We start from the raw sequence: 21,824 nt of genomic DNA, 5'->3' as shown, positions 1-21,824 counted from the left end.
CAGGGGTTAATCTACTCAGCTGAGAGCTCCTGAAAGCTTTCCTGCATTAAGCCTCTCAGCTGTTCAGTGTTGGCCACTCCCCTTTCCTATATAAACTGGACTCTGGCAAGCAGGCATTGCCAGATCTAGCTTCATGCCGCATGGTTCACGAGTTGGTGGTGTGTTGTTTGAGAAGGCGCTTGGTGGATTTATCTAAGATTGTTGTTTGGTTTTGGTTGTGTGCAAATCCTCTCCTCTTGCTTTGGTTTTTCCCATCCTTCTCACCCCGGTGTCTCCCTCTGTTGTTTGTGAGTGCATTTTTGTATCATTTATATTTTCCTTTATTCCTATTCATATTACCTTGTTAGTCTGGTTAGTGTATTGCCATACACTATTACTCCCCTCTTTCCTGGTGGGAGAAAGGAGTAGACTGAGGGCGGATTCAGGAGCTCAGAAAGGTACGTGACCCTGACCTCTTCACCATTAGAAGTAATCCGGGAAACAAGGATAGCTAGTGTGCCCCTAGCGTTAGGTACAGGTAAGGAGCCCTTGGTTGCGGAATACCCAACAATCGAGTCGTGACACCATATCTCTCTATCTATCTATCATCCCATATTTATCTATCCATCTATCTATTGGTACTTACTTTGGGAAAAAAAGGTAGACAATCCCTTTAAGGTGGAGGCACAAAACTTGAGGCTGCACCATAAAAAGAATCTATGGATCCATATGGCTAAGTAGCCCATCCGCTATGTAGTACTGCCATATCAAAGGCGCTGCAGGGCTGATCCTATAGATACTTCCTCTGGCTTCTACTAGTAATGTCTGAACGATTCTTACAGATCACTTCAAAGCAAGGGTAATATTAACTTCTGTGTGGCTGACCCATATGTGGCGGATGACATCACTTACCTCCGTTATGTTCCTTTCTGTAATATTCTGCACAATCTGTGTTTTATGAGCAGTGATTTATTTCCTATGGAAATGTTGTGTTGATGATAAACGACCGCTCTTATTACTGCGCAGAGGCTTTGATGTGCTGTTGTGGTTACATAAGGTTTCAATGCAAGATTCTGTATCATATGTAGAATCTTCATATGTCCAATACTGATAAGAGATTAAATTCAAGCTTAGATTAACATGTTAAGGACCACACGCCCTAATGTATGGTGCATGGTCCTGGGATTTAAGAATCCATGGTCAAGTGCATGAGCTCATGTCGCCTTGGTGGACCACATTACCCAGCTTTCCTATGGCTAGATCCACAGAATATGTGTGCACTACATACATGGAATGGGAATAGTCTAAGTGCTGCGATCATAAGTAACTACCATCTCTGCAATTAACCCCTTTAGATGCCACTGTCAATCATGACAGCAGCATTTAAGAGGCAGGACATGGGGGAAGTCTCTTTTCAGATGCCCAGCAACCAACACCCACAAAATGATTACGGGGTGCCAATGGCATTGTAATGACAGCCAAGGTAAAGGTCGGGGGAGGTTACTGACAACCCTTTGTCTGCAATGCTTGTACACCTGTGGGGCCTGTGTCTGGGCTTTTTAGGAGATCATTAATTTTACAGTAGACTGCAATATTAAAGTATTTCAGTGTACTGTACAAGTGATCACAGGTTCAAGTCCCCGAGGGGGACTAATGAAAGATGTAATACAAACAAATGAAAAATATAAAATAAAAATAACAATAAAATAAAAGTTCATATCACCCCAACTGTATCCTGGAACATAAATAATTTTGTTTACATATTTGGTGTCTGAAGTAATAAAATATGATAATTATTATTACAAGCCAAAATGAAAAAAAAAATCTGTATGGCAAAGTTGCTATTTTTGGTCACTTCAGCTTTCGAAATATGGAATAAAAAGAGATCAGAATGTTGTATGGTAAAGGTGATGATAAAAGCTACAGCTCGTTTGTTACGCAGTGATGGTCTTCGGTAGGCAAGGGGGGGTCTCAAACTGTCCCTGGAACTGGGACCCTAACTATTCCTGTACTGGGGATACTCTTGAAGGTGGCGAGGTCCAAGTCTCAGACCTTACTATTCTCTTGTTAAACCCTGCTCTATCCCCTCCCCCACCCCATGAGGCATGGGACAGAAATATAAGGTAAACCAGACAAAAAGACAGAACAGGGATAGCATGAAACAGCAAACATACAAACACTCGCCAAATGTAGAGAGGTATATAGGGAAGGATAGGAATCTACCACCAAATGGGAATAGGACAATAAGGAAAGCATACACCCAAGAACAGCATGCAACAATCTCTAGTAGCAACAACGATCTCCAATTCAGCACAGCGACTCCAAGGAGCTAGGAAGAAAAGCTTTCACTGGTAAGGCAGAGAAAGTCTGGCCAGGTTTTATGGGGAGAGGTAATGACCAGATCAGAAGCAGCTAAAATGGAGCTGCAAGTTTCTGACCAGCATAGAAAGGGTTGTTAACCTCCTCATTACCAAAGGAAACCAAATCCAATTAATATGGGACATAAACATAGGCTAAATGGAAGATCTGCGACTGACAATACGTTGTGATCTTCTAACCACAGATCTCCGAGGAGTATGTAACACACTCATGATATCGTTGTTCAAAAAAAACAATCCCTTATACAATTCTACTGGTTACGGGAGAATTTTGTAGGTCAGTGTAAACAATTTGAACTGAATAATTTGGGGAACTGGCAGCCAATGAAGGGATTTCCAGAGGGGAGAAGCAGTGTAATAGCGAGGACAGAGGTAGATTAGTCATGCAGCAGAGTTAGTGACGGCCTGGAGCAGTGTGAGAGTGTTAGTAGGGAGGCCACAGAGTAGGATATTGCAGTAGTCGAGGCGGGACATGATGAGGGCATGCACTATAACATAGTTGGAGGCACCAAGAGCTTGGATGTGCGGTTTGAAAGACAAGGCAGAGTCAAGTGTAACTCCGAGGCAGCAGACTTCTGGTACTGCGGAAAAGGTTATGTCGTTAATTGTAATAGATAAATGATAGATAAATTGGGTAGGGAGATTAACGGGGATGGAAGAAAGATAATGAATTAATTTGTCTTTTTTTCTTTCTTTCTTTCTAAATTTCCTTAGCACTTAATGAGTTATGCTTTCCCATGTAACTGGGGCTCTTATTTACAGGGCACATACAAACAAAATAGAAAACACATGTACAAGGCCTATTTTAGACAAAGTTGGGCTCTGGGCAAAAGTTTAAAGTGGGTCTCCAAATGCTGACATATTGCACCATCACACATGGTAACATTTCGCTTGTAGTTACATGCGCTGAGCTCAGGCGGTTAAATTAGCATGATAGACTATATTGAAGTCGTTCGATGCCTTTTTCCACCGGCTGAATAAATATGATGGGGACAGAATGATTACTAATAATAGATCAATCTGTCCACATACAGTATCATGTTATCAGCAGCATATCTGCAGTTTTCACCGGGCAAAGTGCTGCTGAGAAAAATAATTTTTGCTCTGACATAAACAATCCAATCACTCAATGAGCAGGCAGTATTTTGCTCATTTAGTATAATACATCCCATAGTCCTCCACATAGTAAAATGCACCCCATAGTCCTCCATATTGTATAATGCACACCTCATTGTGCTCCATACAGTACAATGCACACTATAGCACAATGCAGCCCCCACAGGAGTACAATACAGCCACCTCAGAGTATAATGCAGCCTCCCACAGGAGTATAATGCAGCCCATTCATAGAGTATAAAACAGTCCCCCTCAGAATATAATGAAGCCCGCACACGAGTATAATGCAGTTTGCACAGGAGCATAATGCAGTCCCCCATAGGAGTATAATGCAGCCCGCACACGAGTATAATGCAGTCCCCCATAGGAGTATAATGCAGTCCCCCATAGGAGTATAATGCAGCCCCATAGGAGTATAATGCAGCCCAATAGGAGAATAATGCAGCCCCCCACAGGAGCATAATGCAGCCCCATAGGAGTATAATGCAGCCCCCACAGGAGCATAATGCAGCCCCCACAGGAGAATAATGCAGCCCGCGCACGAGTATAATGCAGTCCCCCATAGGAGTATAATGCAGCCCCATAGGCGTATAATGCAACCCCCATAGGAGAATAATGCAGTCCCCCACAGGAATATAATGCAACCCCATAGGAGTATAATGCAGCCCCATAGGAATATAATGCATCCCCCACAGGAATATAATGCAGCCCCATAGGAGAATAATGCATCCCAATAGGAGTATTATGCAGCCCCCCACAGGAATATAATGCAGCCCCATAGGAATATAAAGAAGCCCCCATAGGAATATAATGCAGCCCCAAAGGAGTATAGTGCAGACCCCACAGGAGTATAGTGCAGCCCCTACTTCTTACGGCTTCTTCATCATTATTCTATATCTAGCTGTGCGTCCTTGATGTTTTTATTACTATGCATCATTCTTTAACCCAGCTGTTACCATTTGCCATTATTTGTGTATAGTAAAGATTGCTTGATATTATTTTATTGGGATGTTTATTGGTTGTTTTTTCCTCTTCCTCCCTCTTTAACCCCTACACGAGTATAATGCGGCCACATAGTAGCATAATGCAGCCCCACTGGAGTATAATGCAACCAAACATTATTATTATTGCCATCACATGCTCACTGATTTAAAAAATAAGCAAATACAATACTCCTTCCAGATTTCCCGGCTGCAGCACGTCTCTTCACCTCTTCACGTAGTCTGCTGCTATTAGTGGAACGTCCCTGGCTGGAGGCCTCTGGGGGAGTGGGGGCCCTAGAAGATGCCTAGTCTGCCTGCCCCTAACACCTGCCCTGCACACATACAATAAACATGCCAAAGAAAATCATGGAGGTGATGACCCTCCACTATCCAGTTTATATTTAATAACCAAATAACAAAATATAAACCTATCCTAACGAAAAAAATCTGTTTAATAGTGTTTTTTATTTTTGTACATTTTTCTTATACTTTTTGGGCAACTTACTTCTTAAAAGATTAAAAATGGAATAAAATACATAGCATATTTTTGTAAGTAAGGCACGATGAGACAGTCCGAGGTGTCTTAGATAAAAACAGTATACAAAAACAACATAAGAAAATTCAGGAAAAAATGACTGCTCATATATAAGTAACACTTTTTTTTTTTTTTTTAAAGGGACATCCAAGCTGGGGCCAACCTCTCATTTAATCGACAGTTCTATGATGAACATTGGTCAAAACATCGGGTGGTTACTTGCCTTGACTGGTCGCTGCAGGTACAACAGATAAGTAATAATAATATGTGTGCGGTCACATTTATGGACAATAAAGTCTAGTGGGACAGCTCCTCAGAGAGTGGAGCAAGGGACAGCAGCAAAGATGGAAACAAGAAAATCCAGAGTTTCTGAATGACATGTTTAAGAACTGCATATGCATATTAATTACCAGTGTCATCCATCTACTGTATGCAAAAATCACATCTATCCTTTCTTCTTTTTTTCTACCTTCCTTCTTTGTCTCCTTTATATGTCCATTCTGCAATATTTCCTTTCTTCTTTCCCTCACTCTATTGCACACGGATGACTATCTTTTTACAACTCTATACAACCATATAAACTTTCTTTCGACATTCCTTTTTCATCATTTCTTCGATTTTTCCATTTTGCTTTATTCATTCATTCATTTGCATTATTCATATTTTTCTTTCTTTTTCCTTCCTTCTTTTATTCCTTTCTTCTTTCTACCTTTGTTCTAACAAATCACAATAAAATCTATTTCTCATGCACATTGATCACTTCTTTTTCTCTTTCTTTATTTCTTACCTTCCATTGTCATTTATATTTCTTTCCTTCTTTCTTTCCTTCCTTTCAACCATCCATTTTTCCCTTCTTCTATGACCTATCTCTCTTTCTGCTTTTTTCCTTGTTTCTTTCTTTCTTTCTCTCTTTATTTCTTTTTCTGTCTCCTTTTTTCTTCCTTCCTTCTCTTCTTTGTTGCTTTCCTTTTTCTTTTTTTCTCTTTATTTCCTTACTTGATTTTTTCTTTATTTGATTTTTTCTTTTTCTTTCTTTCTTTCTCTTTCTTTCTTTCTTTCTTTCTTTCTTTCTTTCTTTCTTTCTTTCTTTCTTTCTTTCTTTCTTTCTTTCTTTCTCTTTCTTTCTTTCTTTCTTTCTCTTTCTTTCTTTCTTTCTTTCTTCTTCCAGTGCTCCCTTCGTTCCTTCCTTTCATGCATCCTTTCTTTCTTTCATTTCTTTCTTTCTCTTCCCTCTTTCTTTCTTTCTTCCTTTCTTTCTTTCTTTCTTTCTTTCTTTCTTTCTTTCTTTCTTTCTTTCTCTCCTTTTCTTTTTATCTTCCTTCCTTCCTTCTATCCAATCATAATAAAGTCCATCTCTTGTGCCTATAACTCACTTTATGCTTTATCTGTCTTCTGTTCCATTCATATTCCAGTATCCAGAACTAATGGTGGCATCTTATAATAATAATGAAGACGCTCCTCATGAACCTGACGGTGTTGCCTTAGTATGGAACATGAAGTTCAAGAAAACCACACCAGAATATATATTTCATTGTCAGGTGAGGCCACATTGTGTTATATTAGATAGATAGATAACTGATAGATAGATAATAGATAGATAGATAGATAGATAGATAGATAGATAGATAGATATTAGCTAGCTGTCTCACAGAACTATTTTATTCTAAGGTCTGTTTTTATCCCTCTCATTGTGAAGTCTGCAGAGGTTTTAGAATCTTTGCTTCCTGTTTGTGCCGCCTCCCGATTGAGGCTGCTGCTGGTTACCATAGTAACCAGAGGCCTGCGGATTACCAGTAGATTTTCCAAGCCTCCCGCATCCCACTTGTACACATTGCATTACTCCTCTTCTATCTGTTTCACAGCATTTCTGATCAAAACTGACTTCTACGCTGCAGGATGACGTTGGCCATATCCCACGCCAATGTTCACTACAGCGTTCTTCATTTTCTTTGCATATAGTGGCCATGTTACTACAGTATACTAAACGAACGACTGACCCACTACACGAGTTATCAGTGCTGACGCCATGTAAACAAGGATTGAACATCAGTAATTTCGGGCGGGTGCACAGAGCACATACGTATTCCAGGGCCTTTAATCTATGAAGCCTCCACCATCCGTATTCGTTCCTCTTAAATTGTTGAACTCACTACAGAGCTGCGCGGACGCTATCCTCACTTTTCACAGCTATACAGAGCCTCGATTTATCCGGAAGAGGTTTGCACCCCTAATGTCAATGTGGCTATGATTATTGTCCTTATTTTTTGCCCGGAGGCCCCTTGATGGTGCTTTGACTTGATTGCCAACAGCCCCAGTTAGGGTGGGATTGTTAGAGGGGGCAATACCTTACAAAAGTAGATGTTTTGGGAGCGATCTTGGGCATGTTCCTAAGCCAGGGCCTAAATATCCAGAATGATACCTGTAAATATTAGTAAGTATGCTTTGATAGTGCCATGTTGGCTGAAACATGAACGTGCCATGATTGGAATACCCCTCGGAAGGGCCGGTCACCTCATATGGTTACTAGACAGGTTAGGTGAGCCAGGCATTCTTGTCATGGTTTGGACAGGGTTAATGCCCTACCCTCTCAGGGTTAATTGTTGTGGCCTCCTTTTGGATCTGGGAGGGATATTTATACCCACCTAGGGTTCTCTGTCAATTATATTCCTGCCCTCAGCTGAGTTAAGTTGACCCTGGTGTTTTCTGTGTTTGTGCCTGCACTCTGTGTATGTTCCCTGGTTCTGATCCAGTCTGTCCCTCACTTTGCTATTGCCTGTTGATTCTGTACCTCGTTGTTCGGCTCTTTCGGTAGTTGACTTCGGCTTGTCTACTGACTACGTTTTTGTCTCACTCCTTTTGTCCTGTGCTGTCCTCCTGTTACTGACCTTGGCTAGTCCGACCCAGCTCCCAATGTTGCCGGTTCTTACTTTCCGCTTTGTGCTCCCCAGTTCGCACTAGTACTAGTTCTAGCCTCTAGGACCTTCCTGCTCTGATCACGTGACCCGCTAGGTCCTTGTCTGTTTCTCTGCACAGCGTCGTTTCTGCCTGCTACTTTCTCCATTCCTCCCCCTCTGGAGAGTGTGCTCGGTAAATACAGTCTTCCTCGGTACTGTCCTTTCTTTTCTCTAGTGTGTATGCACTGCACACACTGGCTGTCTCCTGACAATTCTCTTCTGTGTTTCATAGAAATGTGAAACCAACCTTAATGATGATGCTTAACTTTATGGGATGGGAATTTCTAGAAGCTGTGTGTCACATACGTCCACCTTTGGACCTATCCTTAGACTGTGAGTTTTAGCCTGAGAGCAGCTCTTAATAGGTAGGGCTTCCATGGACAGGCTTAGCACTAGCCACTCTGTCTATCAATTCAATTGGTTGTCCTGGCCTTTACTCTTTAACCCCCTTGCAGGGATTTGTCCTCTTGGTTGGGTCCATGGAATGATTGTACATGGAATGACAGTCAAGTGAGCTGGTTGAGGGTGGTCAGAAAGACCCATAAATACCTGGAGACCAAGAACGGGAACAGAATCATCAGGCTTAAGGATAGTCAAAACATGGTTTGTGGTCAAATATAACAGAATTAAAAGGAGCTTAAAAAGATTGGCTGAACCTGATCAAATATAAACTATAACTGGCAACTCCCAGCAGTATGGTGGGAGTGTAAATGGGGTGTGGTGATGTCCCATTGGCTACAGCAGGGAGCTGATTACTCCTGATGGACAGCATACACACCCATACTGCCAGACTAGGTGGCACTATTACAGGACCCAGCCACAATAGTATCTCTGGTTTGACAGAGGCTGAGTCGCTCAGAGTTTCTGGTCCCGGTGTCTCCTAATCGCTTCTCAAAATAATTAATAAAGAAGCACCTGGTGACAGAAATAGATGTTGCAGGAGCAGGTACAGGTAGAGATGTCAAGACATTTACGGTATTGTTTCCTTTTATGCCAAATGTTCCACAATGTCAAGAAAGCTCCCCATAAAAAGGAAGGTTGGCAAATCTCCTATGGTGCCATGGAGACTTCCCGAAACTAGCCATTCCAGAAGGTTTCTTATACCCCATGTACCACATGAGTTTCAGGGAGGAGGACACTGAGGAGTGAAGATGTTGGAATATAGTAGTCAACTGGTTGGAGCACAGGAGTGCAGGTGTGGTCCATAGAACTTGTATGGACATAGCCAATAATTTGGAAATGCAATGCACCCCAAGACTTCACCTCCCAAATGCCAAAGGTGGCAAATATGATTGTTTACAGCTCCCTCAATTAACATAGTACGCCACCCTCCAGGATGATCTGAGGTCCTCAGAAGCCTCTCCAGCTAGACTTCTTCTAGTTTATGCTTGTCATGTTATTGATTGGGCAGAGTACGATATCGGGAGCCTCCATAAATCCGCGGATTATAACTCCCCCACTGTAACCTATTATAACATAACACTTGTAGTATATTCATGACGATATTATTGAAAACCAGTGGAGAGAGAACTTGAGATCCCGTGAAAGCCTTCTGCGTACATAGTAGGTGTTGATATCCAACTGAGAACATAGCAGAAATAGGATTACATTATTATTTTTTTTTTTTTGCCGTGAGTCTTGGTGAAGAATTATATGTGTTTTCTTAATGACAAGAGGGCTGACTCACTTGTGTGGTTTGTTTGGCGCTGCCCCGAGATTTTACATTTCATCGCTTTTCATAGTATTTTTTTTTTTCCGGTAATATAGGTTCCTTTGCCAAAAGGAGAAGATTTAGGTAATTGAAGCCTGTTTGCCTTGTGTTGGTTGTAGTCAAAAGAGATTAGTTACAGGTGTTCCTTAATTAAGTTGGCAGGGCACCCCTCGTCCAAGGTCATTGACACCTTCCCTGTAATGTGTTCGGAGGCCCGCAGCTGAAACGCTTGCCACCCTGCCAGGTCCTTAAAGGAGTTTTCCACTCTTGTATATGATGAAAACTCGTGCCTTCACATTTCTATCACTTTTAAGATTTCTGCTTATTGTCAGTGAACGGGAATATTATTCTTTAAAGGGTCACCGTAATGTCAGACAAGTTGATCTCATTTGGTAGAAAATGTGATAGACAATCTGCCATATATTAAAAAAATGAGTCCGTATTATCATTAAAAAATTGCTCCATAGTACTGACCGCGAAGTGTCTCCCTTCGGTATAACTTGCCGTTCTCTGCCTGTTGTGAAGTGTAATCTGTCACTAGCAGAAAAGATATTGGGTTGGATTACAGGGCTTTTTTGTGTCTACAGGAAGTGGAGGCGTAGTCATTCTATCTCCACAGGAAGTGGAGGAGTGGTCTTTGTCTAGAGGAAGTGGAGGCGTGGCCTCTACCCCTCTATAGGAAGTGGAGACGTGGCCTTTATCTCTCTACAGGAAGTGGAGGCGTGGTCTTTATCTCTCTACAGGAAGTGGAGGAGTGGTCTTTGTCTAGAGGAAGTGGAGGCGTGGCCTTTAGCTCTACAGGAAGTGGAGTTGTGGCCTTTATCTCTCTACAGGAGGTGGAGGCATAGGGGTACTTCACACTAAGCGAGATCGCTAGCGAGATCGCTGATGCGTCACCGATTTTGTGACCAGGCCCCCGCTGTGATGTCGCTGATCGTGCTCGAATGTCCTGGGCCATTTTTTGATCACTGGTGTCCCGCTGGCCAGCATGCATCGCTGTGTTTGAAACTGATGAGCAACCTCGTTAGCGACTCAGAACTGATGGACGCAGGCGGGAGTCGTCAGAATCGCTGCTGTGACACTAAGTGACGCACCAGCGATCCCGCTGAGATTGTTGCTGCGTTGTTGGGTAAATCTGACTGTTTGACAGCTTACTAGCTACCTCTTAGTGATGCACCAGCGATCCTTACCAGGTCGTATTGTTGTCAGGGTTGCTGGTGCGCCGCTTAGTGTAATGGTACCCATAGTCTTTAACTCTCTACAGGATGTGGAAGAGTGATCTTTATCTCTCTTCAGAAAGTGGAGGCATGGTCCTTATCTCTCCACAGGAAGTAGTGCAGATTTTTGACTCTTTACAGGAAGTTGGGGTGTGGTCTTTATCACTGTACAGGAAGTAGGGGTGTGGTCTTTATCACTGTACAGGAAGTTGGGGTGTGGTCTTTTTCACTGTACAGGAAGTAGGGGTGTGGTCTTTATTACTGTACAGGAAGTTGGGGTGTGGTCTTTATCACTGTACAGGAAGTTGGGGTGTGGTCTTTTTCACTGTACAGGAAGTAGGGGTGTGGTCTTTATCACTGCTGTATTGAAAGTTGGGGTGTGGTCTTTATCATTGTACAGGAAGTAGGGGTGTGGTCTTTATTTCTCTGCTGGAAGTGTGGGCAGGTCTTTCTCTTTCCACAGGAAGTGTGGGAGAGACTTTGCCGTTTTGATCACTCTCCTGATGCTCAAACTGTATTTGGGCAAAACAGAGAGGCGGGCTTTAATTTCTAGATAGGCAAGCTATTGGACAATGGCAAGAGTAATAGTGCTGAAAAGGGAGAGAATGGAAGTTACAGCTTTTATAGTATTGGTAGAAAACTGATTAAAGGGGTTGTCTACAGTACAGGATCAGTAATGTAATGTATGTACAGTACACAGTGACTGCACCAGCAGAATAGTGAGTGCAGCTCTATAATATAATACAGGACATAACTCAGGATCAGTAATGTAATGTATGTACACAGTGACTGCATCAGCAGAATAGTGAGTGCAGCTCTGGAGTATAATACAGGATGTAACTCAGGATCAGTACAAGATCAGTAATGTAATGTATGTACACAGTGACTCACCAGCAGAATAGTGAGTGCAGCTCTGGAATATAATACAGGAGGTAACTCAGGATCAGTACCGGATTAGTAATGTAATGTATGCACACAGTGACTGCACCAGCAGAATAGTGAGTGCAGCTCTGGAGTATAATACAGGATGTAACTCAGGATCAGTAATGTATGTACACAGTGACTACACCAGCAGAATAGTGAGTGCAGCTCTGGGGTATAATACAGGATGTAACTCAGGATCAGTAATGTATGTACACAGTGACTACACCAGCAGAATAGTGAGTGCAGCTCTGGGGTATAATACAGGATGTAACTCAGGATCAGTACAGGATCAGTAATGTATGTACACAGTGACTGCACCAGCAGAATAGTGAGTGCAGCTCTGGGGTATAATACAGGATGTAACTCAGAATCAGTACAGGATCAGTAATGCATGTACACAGTGACTCCACTAGTGACCCATATACCGTAGTTTCTTATTATAAAAGGTTTTATAGAGTTGAACGGTTTGGAAATTCTTCTTTGAAAAAAAAAATCCTTATCCAGCGCCTTTGCTTGTCAGGAGGTGAGATGTGACCTCTACATTTTCTCCATATTCTCAGTATTTTCTTGAAAATTCCATTGATTTTTACGGCTCATTTCCTTTGATAAACAATGACAGCCACTTTGGCCAAGACGCCCTATAACACTCGCCTCAAGAATACACTGTAATAAGAAGAAGTTTGGCAGCGTTCTTCTCAGGATCCCTACACCCCCTTCCGCTGTCTTGCCACAACTTCGATGACAACGTCCCAATTTCTGTTTTCATACACGAAATCCATGGAAAATGTCGGTTAAGTCAGCAGCCCACGTCTTCTGCACCACAACTTATGGCTTCCTTCCTTCCCCCTGTAATGTTTTCTCGTGGCTTCCACACCCGGCCGTGTATCTGTGCCTGGCATGTGAAGAATCAGGGCCGAATCCATCTACTCGTTCTATACACGGTTGGATGGGATCATCGCTGTGATGTTCATTATCTCACTCACCACTTTGGACAGCTCGCCCGTGGGTGGAAGGAAATTGTAGACTTTCCAGATCAGCGTCATGTTCAAGAATGTACACGAACTGCACAACTGCAGAAATTCTCTATACAGTATTGTTGTATAACTCAGTTACAAATGGAAAGTTTTACAACTTTCTACTGTTTCAATCAACTCCATGAAATTGTCAATATCTATGCTGGACACAGTGACTGCACCAGCAGAATAGTGAGTGCAGCTCTGGAGTATAATACAGGATGTAACTCAGGATCAGTAATGTAATGTATGTACACAGTGACTGCACCAGCAGAATAGTGAGTGCAGCTCTGGGGTATAATACAGGAGGTAACTCAGGATCAGTAATGTAATGTATGTACACAGTGACTGCACCAGCAGAACAGTGAGTGCAGCTCTGGAGTATAATACAGGATGTAACTCAGGATCAGTAATGTAATGTATGTACACAGTGACTGCACCAGCAGAATAGTGAGTGCAGCTCTGGAGTATAATACAGGATGTAACGCAGGATCAGTAATGTAATGTATGTACACAGTGACTGCACCAGCAGAATAGTGAATGCAGTTCTGGAGTATAATACAGGATGTAACTCAGGATCGGTAATGTAATGTATGTACACAGTGACTAAACCAGTAGAATAGTGAGTGCAGCTATGGAGTATAATACAGGATGTAACTCAGGATCAGTAATGTAATGTACACTCACTGGCCACTTTATTAGGTACACCATGCTAGTAACGGGTTGGACCCCCTTTTGCCTTCAGAACTGCCTCAATTCTTCGTGGCAGAGATTCAACAAGGTGCTGGAAGCATTCCTCAGAGATTTTGGACCATATTGACATGATGGCATCACACAGTTGGCGCAGATTTGTCGGCTGCACATCCCTGATGCGAATCTCCCGTTCCACCACATCCCAAAGATGCTCTATTGGATTGAGATCTGGTGACTGAGGAGGCCATTTGAGTACAGTGAACTCATTGTCATGTTCAAGAAACCAATCTGAGATGATTCGAGCTTTATGACATGGCGCATTATCCTGCTGGAAGTAGCCATCAGATGTTGGGTACATTGTGGTCATAAAGGGATGGACATGGTCAGCAACAATACTCAGGTAGGCTGTGGCGTTGCAACGATGCTCAATTGGTACCAAGGGGCCCAAAGAGTGCCAAGAAAAAATTCCCCACACCATGACACCACCACCACCAGCCTGAACCGTTGATACAAGGCAGGATGGATCCATGCTTTCATGTTGTTTACGCCAAATTCTGACCCTACCATCCGAATGTCGCAGCAGAAATCGAGACTCATCAGACCAGGCAACGTTTTTCCAATCTTCTACTGTCCAATTTCGATGAGCTTGTGCAAATTGTAGCCTCAGTTTCCTGTTCTTAGCTGAGAGGAGTGGTACCCAGTGTGGTCTTCTGCTGCTGTAGCCCATCTGCCTCAAAATTCGACGCACTGTGCGTTCAGAGATGCTCTTCTGCCTACCTTGGTTGTAACGGGTGGCAATTTGAGTCACTGTTGCCTTTCTATCAGCTCGAACCAGTCTGCCCATTCTCCTCTGACCTCTGGCATCAACAAGGCATTTCCGGCCACAGAACTGCCGCTCACTGGATTTTTTTTCTTTTTCGGACCATTCTCTGTAAACCCTAGAGATGGTTGTGCGTGAAAATCCCAGTAGATCAGCAGTTTCTGAAATACTCAGACCAGCCCTTCTGGCACCAACAATCATGCCACGTTCAAAGGCACTCAAATCACCTTTCTTCCCCATACTGATGCTCGGTTTGAACTGCAGGAGATTGTCTTGACCATGTCTACATGCCTAAATGCACTGAGTTGCCGCCATGTGATTGGCTGATTAGAAATTAAGTCTTAACACACAGTTGGACAGGTGTACCTAATAAAGTGGCCAGTGAGTGTATGTATACAGTGACTGCACCAGCAGAATAGAGAGTACAGCTGTGGTAGGGGCCGGAATTGGGGGGTGGTCCACTGCTTACCACGACCGGACGATGCAAAGACGAGATGGAGGCAGAATTCAGTTGTAACAGATCCGGGTTTATTGGCCGTCCTCCTGACGACCTTAGCCATGCACCGCAGTTCCTTTACAGCTCTCCGTTTCCAGGCCCGGGTACCTTTCACCTTTCCTTTAGTTGTGATGACGTCCCTCGCAGATCTTTCGCTGGGGCTGTCCTAGACCAATCTACCGCCAGCGCTTCACCTGCCCAAGGTCGTCGTCCAATCGGTACCCCCGGGGCCTCGTCTGTCCTGCGGTACATCGTGTCAGGGCCACCCCCCTGACTGTCTTCTCCTGTCAGTCCCCTGGTCGAGCTCTTCACCGTTCTCCGTCTTCTGTCCTGAGTCTTCCTCTGCTGAGCTCCTCAACCTAACCACTGGAACCCCAACCAGTCCTATTTATCCCCTCTCTCACTGGGAATTCCCCTCCTAGGTTCCTATCTCCCCGCCCCCATGACTAAGCAGTTTCTATAGCCGTAAGCTGATGTTAAGTCCTGAACTACACTCCCCCCTGCCATTTTTGGGTCAAATTTGGGTACTGCACTCCCTTTTCTGTCTTTCCCTGCTGTTACCTTTCTGTCATTGCCAACCTCCGTCTGTATTGCACAAATCGTCCCCTCCTACTTCCAGTCAAGTCACCTTCCCCACACAGCTCTGGAGTATAATACAGGATGTAAGTCTGGTTCAGATCGACAAAATTAATGATGAAACGGTAAATGTTCACATTTTGACCTTTTAGAAATGTCAGTTCTTTTACTTACTAGATGAATTTGCATCTTTAGCATATATCACTACATTACAACTTAACCTTAAACTTTGGGATAGTACAGGATGCTGATGGGGACAGATGCGGAGGTGTCTCCCGTAGACATAAACCATATTATCATCCTCAGAGTGGTGGAGGCTGCAGGGAGCTTCCTGGGAGGTCGGATTGGTAGCAGAGGGTCCCAGGATGCTGGGTTATTTTAGTGCACACATCCAGATGTAGTATTCTTTCCTTCTTCCTGGGCAGTGAAAGAACTAGAAATCAGATATGTAGTCACTTAGGAACATCCTGTCTCCAGTAGCTTACCAGCCCTCTACGTCCAGTAGTCACAGCAGAGCCGCCATTCTTTGATAGTCACAGCACAGTTTTCCCGTTTTGTCTCGGTCCTAGAAGGGTTTACTGTCTTTCTCCAGTAGTCACGGGAGGGCTTCTGTCAATTCGCTATTAGTCACATCACCGCTTTGCCCATTTCTTTAGTGGTCATAGATGGCCTTACTTCTTTTTCTTAAGTAGCCACAAAAGCTTCTCTCCCCCCCCCAATACACTCACCTCCATGGCTTCCACAGGTCCCTGCCCTTGCATTAATCTCTAATAGACATCATTGGGAGATATGGATGTGGCGCCCCTGAGGCTTCAGTCGCCACAGAGGTACTGCACCTTCTCCTAAGGTGTAGTGCCCCACCATCCAGGTAAGGTGGGAACTCCTAACCACACTCCACACCTGCATTCCACACACACGATAGTTCAGTGGGGCCACCTAACAGCTTCAGGCTGGGGGTTAGCAGAGCACCCCTCGTGGAACCCTGCTTCGTAACACGAGATGTGCTGGGAGGGAGGCGGGTGGAGTTAGATGATACAAAAGAGAGGGAAAGTGTAGGATTTCAGGGCAGTCTGGGGGGAGACCCTGGAGAGGTCAGTCTGACAGGAGGTCAGAGAAGGAAGCAAGACGAGGGTCTGAGGAAGAGAGCAGGCTGACAGCAGGTCAGCCTGAGAGGAGCTCAAGGCGGAGGAAGGCAGTCAGTCAGGAGAGACTGAGGACTGGTCTTAGTGGAACGAGCTTCTCGGGGAAGGAAGAGGAGAAAGAGACGTAGACTGAAGACTACAGATTCCATAAGAGAGAGATAACAGATCGGAACGAAGGAGAAGGAGAACAGAGAGGAGGAGTGGGTTGGATAGGAACCCTGCCTATAGGTTCTCAGCGCAAAGGCCGGGGCCCGGTCCCCGAGGTTGATTGGATCTTTATATCCAGCAACAGACACCGGAGGAGTAGTGAGCCGCTAACGCCTTACTCCCACCATAGACTTGGGACACAACAGCGAAACGGATAGAGAGCCGGGATTCAGGAGAGGAGTCCCTGAATCAGGCTACAGCTGTCTGTCATACAAGTAAAGACTAGGAACATCTAGAGAGAGGCATTCCAGGGTAACTAAGTACTGGAGTGCTTCGCACCTAAAGGCGCATTTGAGGAGTCGTTCAGTGAAGGTACATATTGACGGAGTGTGGAAGGGAGAATCCTGCCCTGCCTGGAGGTTGGCTGGAGCCCTGACCTGGAGAACATGGTACGGAGGCAGGCAGTTGTGTGAACTGCAAACAGTGAGTAAAGCTTTGGAACCGCATACTCTGGTGTCCTCCAGTTATTCCTGCACCGTTACATCTGGGTACCAGCATCTATACCATACTGCGCCCCTCCTCATCCATTGCACCTACACTGCCCTGGGACTACAGCTCCACCTGTGGGGAGCTATACCATCTCTGCTGCACCACACCATCAGTCCCAGAGGATCTGTATGCGGCGTTGGCTAACACCTCACTTGCCAAATACCACGGGTGGTGTCACGAACTATACCAATAAACTCTAACACCTATAACACCACCGCCATTGATATTGGGCACCCAGGGCCACGGACCGGGTCACCGCTGCTGTGACACATTCCCCTGACACCGGCCTGGTACCGAGTACGCCACAGCCCTGGGAGGGCGACCCAACTTGGCGTCACGAACAGGATAATGAGACCCGATACCATCGAACAGAATAATGAAGCCCAATGCCATCGGGTTCTGTGTGCCTTGGATTTACAATTTTTGAAAATGTGCAGAAGACCAAATTTAATAGACTGTGAAATGGACATTAGAAATGGCCGCTGGCGCGGAGAAGAAGGGCGTGGAGAGATGGGAGGTCCTGAGAAAAGACCGCGAAGAGTCTTGGGCCTTCCCCGCCTGAATTATTACATGACAGATGCATGGCCCACCCCCCGAGGGGTACGTATACTGGCTTGGTATGGAGGCGCGGGAAGAAGATGCCGCCCCCGGAAGGAGGGGCAGAGAAAGCCAGTGGCGAGCAGAAGGGTGGAGCAAGGAGAAGAGCGCCAGAAAGCCATTTTCAAGAGCAAGGGAAGGAGGCCTGCGGAGCGCGGGGAAGTGCAAACCCCCGGTGCCATGGCTGAAGGCTCCAACCCGAGCTCCGACATGGTCCGACAACAAATAGAGGCTGAAATAGCTGAGTTGACAACCCGTCTACAGCTGAGGCGGGAAGCCTTGGAAAGACTGATCCGGCAGCGCGCCCCGACGGGGCCTACACAAGCGGTACCCCCTCCACCGGTACCTGCCGCTGCCACACTAGACCGTCCCTGGGCAGCGCTAACATACATGTCTACCCTGACTGTGTGGCAAGGTGCCGCTTGCCCGAAGAAGTCACCGGAGGACCCGGGGATGGAAGCGGAGCCCCCGCCCGGACCTGACGCGGCTGCGCAGGTCCCCACAGAGTCCCCTGCGGATCCAGAGTCACCATCCGCTCCATTATCGTCTGCATCGGAGCCGAGGCCGCACTGCCAGGAGGCCCCAGGTATGTCAGATGTCCCTCTACCTGGGGAGGCCTCGGGGTGTACGGCAGCTGCAGCAGCTGGCCAGGTCATCTTGGACCTGGTCTGGGACCGGGATGCTGGTGCCGAGGGTGAAAGTGGGTCCTGGGAGGAGCAGAATGAGGCCCACTGCCGAGCCATGCTGAAGAAACTGGCAGCGGAGTATTGGGAGAGGGAGCAGAGGAAGAAGGCTGTGTTGGGCCTGGATCTGGCCCGGAAGGAGAGGGCCCGTGCCGACCATTACGGACCCCGGGATGCACTTGGTTGGGGGCAGGTTCTGAACGTGAACCAAGAGAAGGGGTTCAGATTCATTGCGGACCCCAAGAAGATCGGTGACCTGTTCTTCAACCAAGGAGGGGGCATCCTGAGAGGAACCTGCAACCCGGGGAGTATGTCACATTCACCCGACATGAGGGACTCAGGGGGTGGTACGCCCTGAATATCCACCGCATTCCGGAGGAGCTTCTGGAGAGATATAATGTGAAGCGGCCTGCTACCCCTCCATCCACTGGTACCCCTCAAGCTGCTCTGGTACCCGTTCCAGAAAAGCAGGCTGCTTGTACATCACCTCCAGTTCGGCAGCCCAAATCCAAAATCTCTGGTTTGACACCGTGGGAAGAGGAGTACCTATGGATTGCCAATGACTACTGTTATGAATGAGTCACCGGAGGAGGAAAAAACAAAAATACAAGCTAGGTCCAGAAAGCCGGAGAGGTTGGTAGCTAGCGGATTGCAGACCCCTGATCCTATTCACAACAACTATCAGTAGCCGTGGAGCATTCCTACGGTGGTCCTAGACGCCTCGTCACAGCCAGAGAACTAAATAAGCCTAAAGAAAGAAAGGGGAAATCTAAACTGCCCCAGAGCAGACCCCAAAGCAATAGACAGCCCCCAACATGTATTGACGGTGAAAACAGATGAAAACACAAACACAGACAGAAAGACAGGCAGAGCAAACGATGGGGCCCAACTAACTAGATAGGAAAGGACAGAAAAGATGCTGGCTGCAATCCGCAAAAATCCTACCAAAAATGTACCAACACGTCTGATAGGAAAAACAACCCTGAAGTCACTAGACTTCAAAATCCCTATGTCAGCACTCCAATATATTCTGAAGACAGAGCAAAAGAGAATTAACCGATCAGGGACAAAAATGGAAATTCAGCAAAGCCCAGGCGGGGCTGGCTGAACACAAAACTAAGCAAATCAGAGAAAATCTCATGGAACAATAACAGAGCAAAAACTTAGCTTTAGAAGACAGGAACTGAACTGGAGGCCAGAGCTCAGAGCAGAGAAATCACCAGCAACCCTACAGGGTGTCAGCTGCCTTATATCCACTCAGAGATTCCGGATGTCCAAACGCAATCCACCTGTTCAGGTGACAGGTTTCTCCCATCCAAATCAGTTTCACCACCTCCTTTCATACTCTGGTGTCCTCCAGTTATTCCCGCACCGTTACATCTGGGTACCAGCATCTATACCATACTGCGCCTCTCCTCATCCATTGCAACTACACTGCCCTGGGACTACAGCTCCACCTGTGAGGAGCTATACCATCTCTGCTGCACCACACCATCAGTCCCAGAGGATCTGTATGCGGCGTTGTCTAACACCTCACTTGCCAAATACCATGGGTGGCGTCACGAACTATACCAATAAACTCTAACACCTATAACACCACCGCCATTGATATTGGGCGCCTAGGGCCACGGACCAGGGCACCGCTGCTGTGAAACATTCCCCTGACACCGGCCCGGTACCGAGTATCCCACAGCCCTGGGAGGGCGACCCATGGACACAACTCAAGAATTTAAGGGGCTGTAGTATTCAGTAAGGTACTTGTACCCCTTTGGCACTGTGTAGAGATTTCCATAACGTTCAACATTTGTATTAAGGCGCCAATGAAATCAGTAGACGTATCAAAATGATGGAAATCTAAGACTAGAATGTAAGAGGTCTGCGTGTTTTTAATGATGCCAGCCATGAACCAAACTTGCCAACTCTCCCATACCATTCAGGAGGCTCCCGGAATAAGGGAAACCTTCCAGACTTCTCATGCAGGAGTTGACAGGTCCGGTTGGAGCTGCTTTCCGGAAGGTTTCTTGTACGTTGTCTTAGAATACTCCTTTATTAGTCATAGACGTATAATTGCGTGTCCATAGAACAAAATGCTGCAGACCGTGCTTCTCACGGCGAGATTGATCGTCCCTTAGAAAGACCCCTGGGAAAGTTGACAGGTTGAGGCTATAGTGGAGTTTCATGGGCGTGACAACCTGTATGCAAACTGTAAAGGTCGCCATATTGGCCGTGATAAAGGTTTTCCAAAAATGTAGGAATATTAAAATGGTTGAGTAATTGTTACATGGATCGTCAGATTTGATTTGAAGAACTCAGGAGTCAGGACTCTTAGAAAGTTGGGTAAATTTTAAAGGTCCGCTGATTCTTATTAGGTTGATCGCATCGATAATTGATAATTATAACAGAATCTAGATCGAAGAAAAATCACAAGCCGGGGAGACGGAAGGGAGACGTTAGGCACAAGAAGGGCTCAGTACTTTTCCAATAAAATAAATGTAATTTGTGGCCACGTATCAAGAGCTCGCTGGTTTGAAGTTCTAAGTGGAACAATCCAGCTCCTGGCGATTGAAGAGCCGTGCGGCTGCGCCTGATGCTGCCGCTTTCATGTGGTTTGTGGGGCACATCCAGAAAGCCACAGCATTTCTGAAGACCAGAAACCAGATAGGGTCGCATTGCATCTTTTCTTCCAAAAAAAAATACTTTGTACTTAACTAATTCATGTCTGGATGTTCTTCTTTACCCTCAAGCATGGATCTAACTTCCTGGCCAAAATCTGACATTCACCCCAGGATCTTTTGTCTTCCATGCGATGTGACATAGTGACCCTTTGGGCCCCTCAGCTTCTTGGCCATAGAAGACATTTATTGGCATAATGGCTATTGAAGAACTTCAACTCTCAACATAGTCTGCAACTTATTTCTAGGATTTGTAGATCTTGAACGTTTGGATGCTTACGCTGCAATTTTTGGAGCTTTCATAGAAATGAATGGAGAAAGCCACTCCTCTGACTTTAGTGTGCAATGTGTCCCCTTCGTGTCTCATTATCATACATTTTTTAGGCTACCTCCAGAATATGCTATAAATGTACAAAATGGGAATAGTCCTTTAAGTGATAAAGTTGTGGTTTTCTGCATTCTCCATTAGATGGAGCTGAAGAGATTACGGTATCTTAGTGTGTCTAGCTTCTAGTGCCTTAGTGGGTCCAACCTCTGGTACCTTAGTGGGTCCAACCTCTAGTTCCTTGGTGGGTTCAGCATGTAGTACCTTAGTGTGTCCAACCTCTAGTTCCTTAGTGTGTCCAACCTCTAGTTCCT

The 21,824-nt window shown here is 45.4% G+C and overlaps 1 protein-coding gene across 5 annotated transcripts in view; it reads left to right on the top strand.

Annotated features, from left to right (window-relative positions):
• The window catches only part of DYNC1I1 (dynein cytoplasmic 1 intermediate chain 1), a 463,207-nt gene that overhangs the window by 270,846 nt on the left and 170,537 nt on the right, over positions 1-21,824 (top strand). For all 5 annotated transcript variants that reach the window (XM_073582093.1, XM_073582090.1, XM_073582089.1 and 2 more), the window contains 2 exons: positions 5,133-5,232; positions 6,404-6,529. In XM_073582093.1, the coding sequence (XP_073438194.1) occupies positions 5,133-5,232; positions 6,404-6,529 (226 nt within the window). The remainder of the gene's footprint in view (positions 1-5,132; positions 5,233-6,403; positions 6,530-21,824) is intronic.

This window comes from Dendrobates tinctorius, unplaced genomic scaffold (assembly GCF_039654945.1).
Source record: "Dendrobates tinctorius isolate UK_male_01 unplaced genomic scaffold, ASM3965494v1 ptg000070l, whole genome shotgun sequence".
In the NCBI taxonomy this organism is placed as follows: domain Eukaryota; kingdom Metazoa; phylum Chordata; class Amphibia; order Anura; family Dendrobatidae; genus Dendrobates; species Dendrobates tinctorius.
The sequence above is the reverse complement of the archived record's forward strand: the minus strand, read 5'-3'. Positions and strand labels throughout refer to the sequence as shown.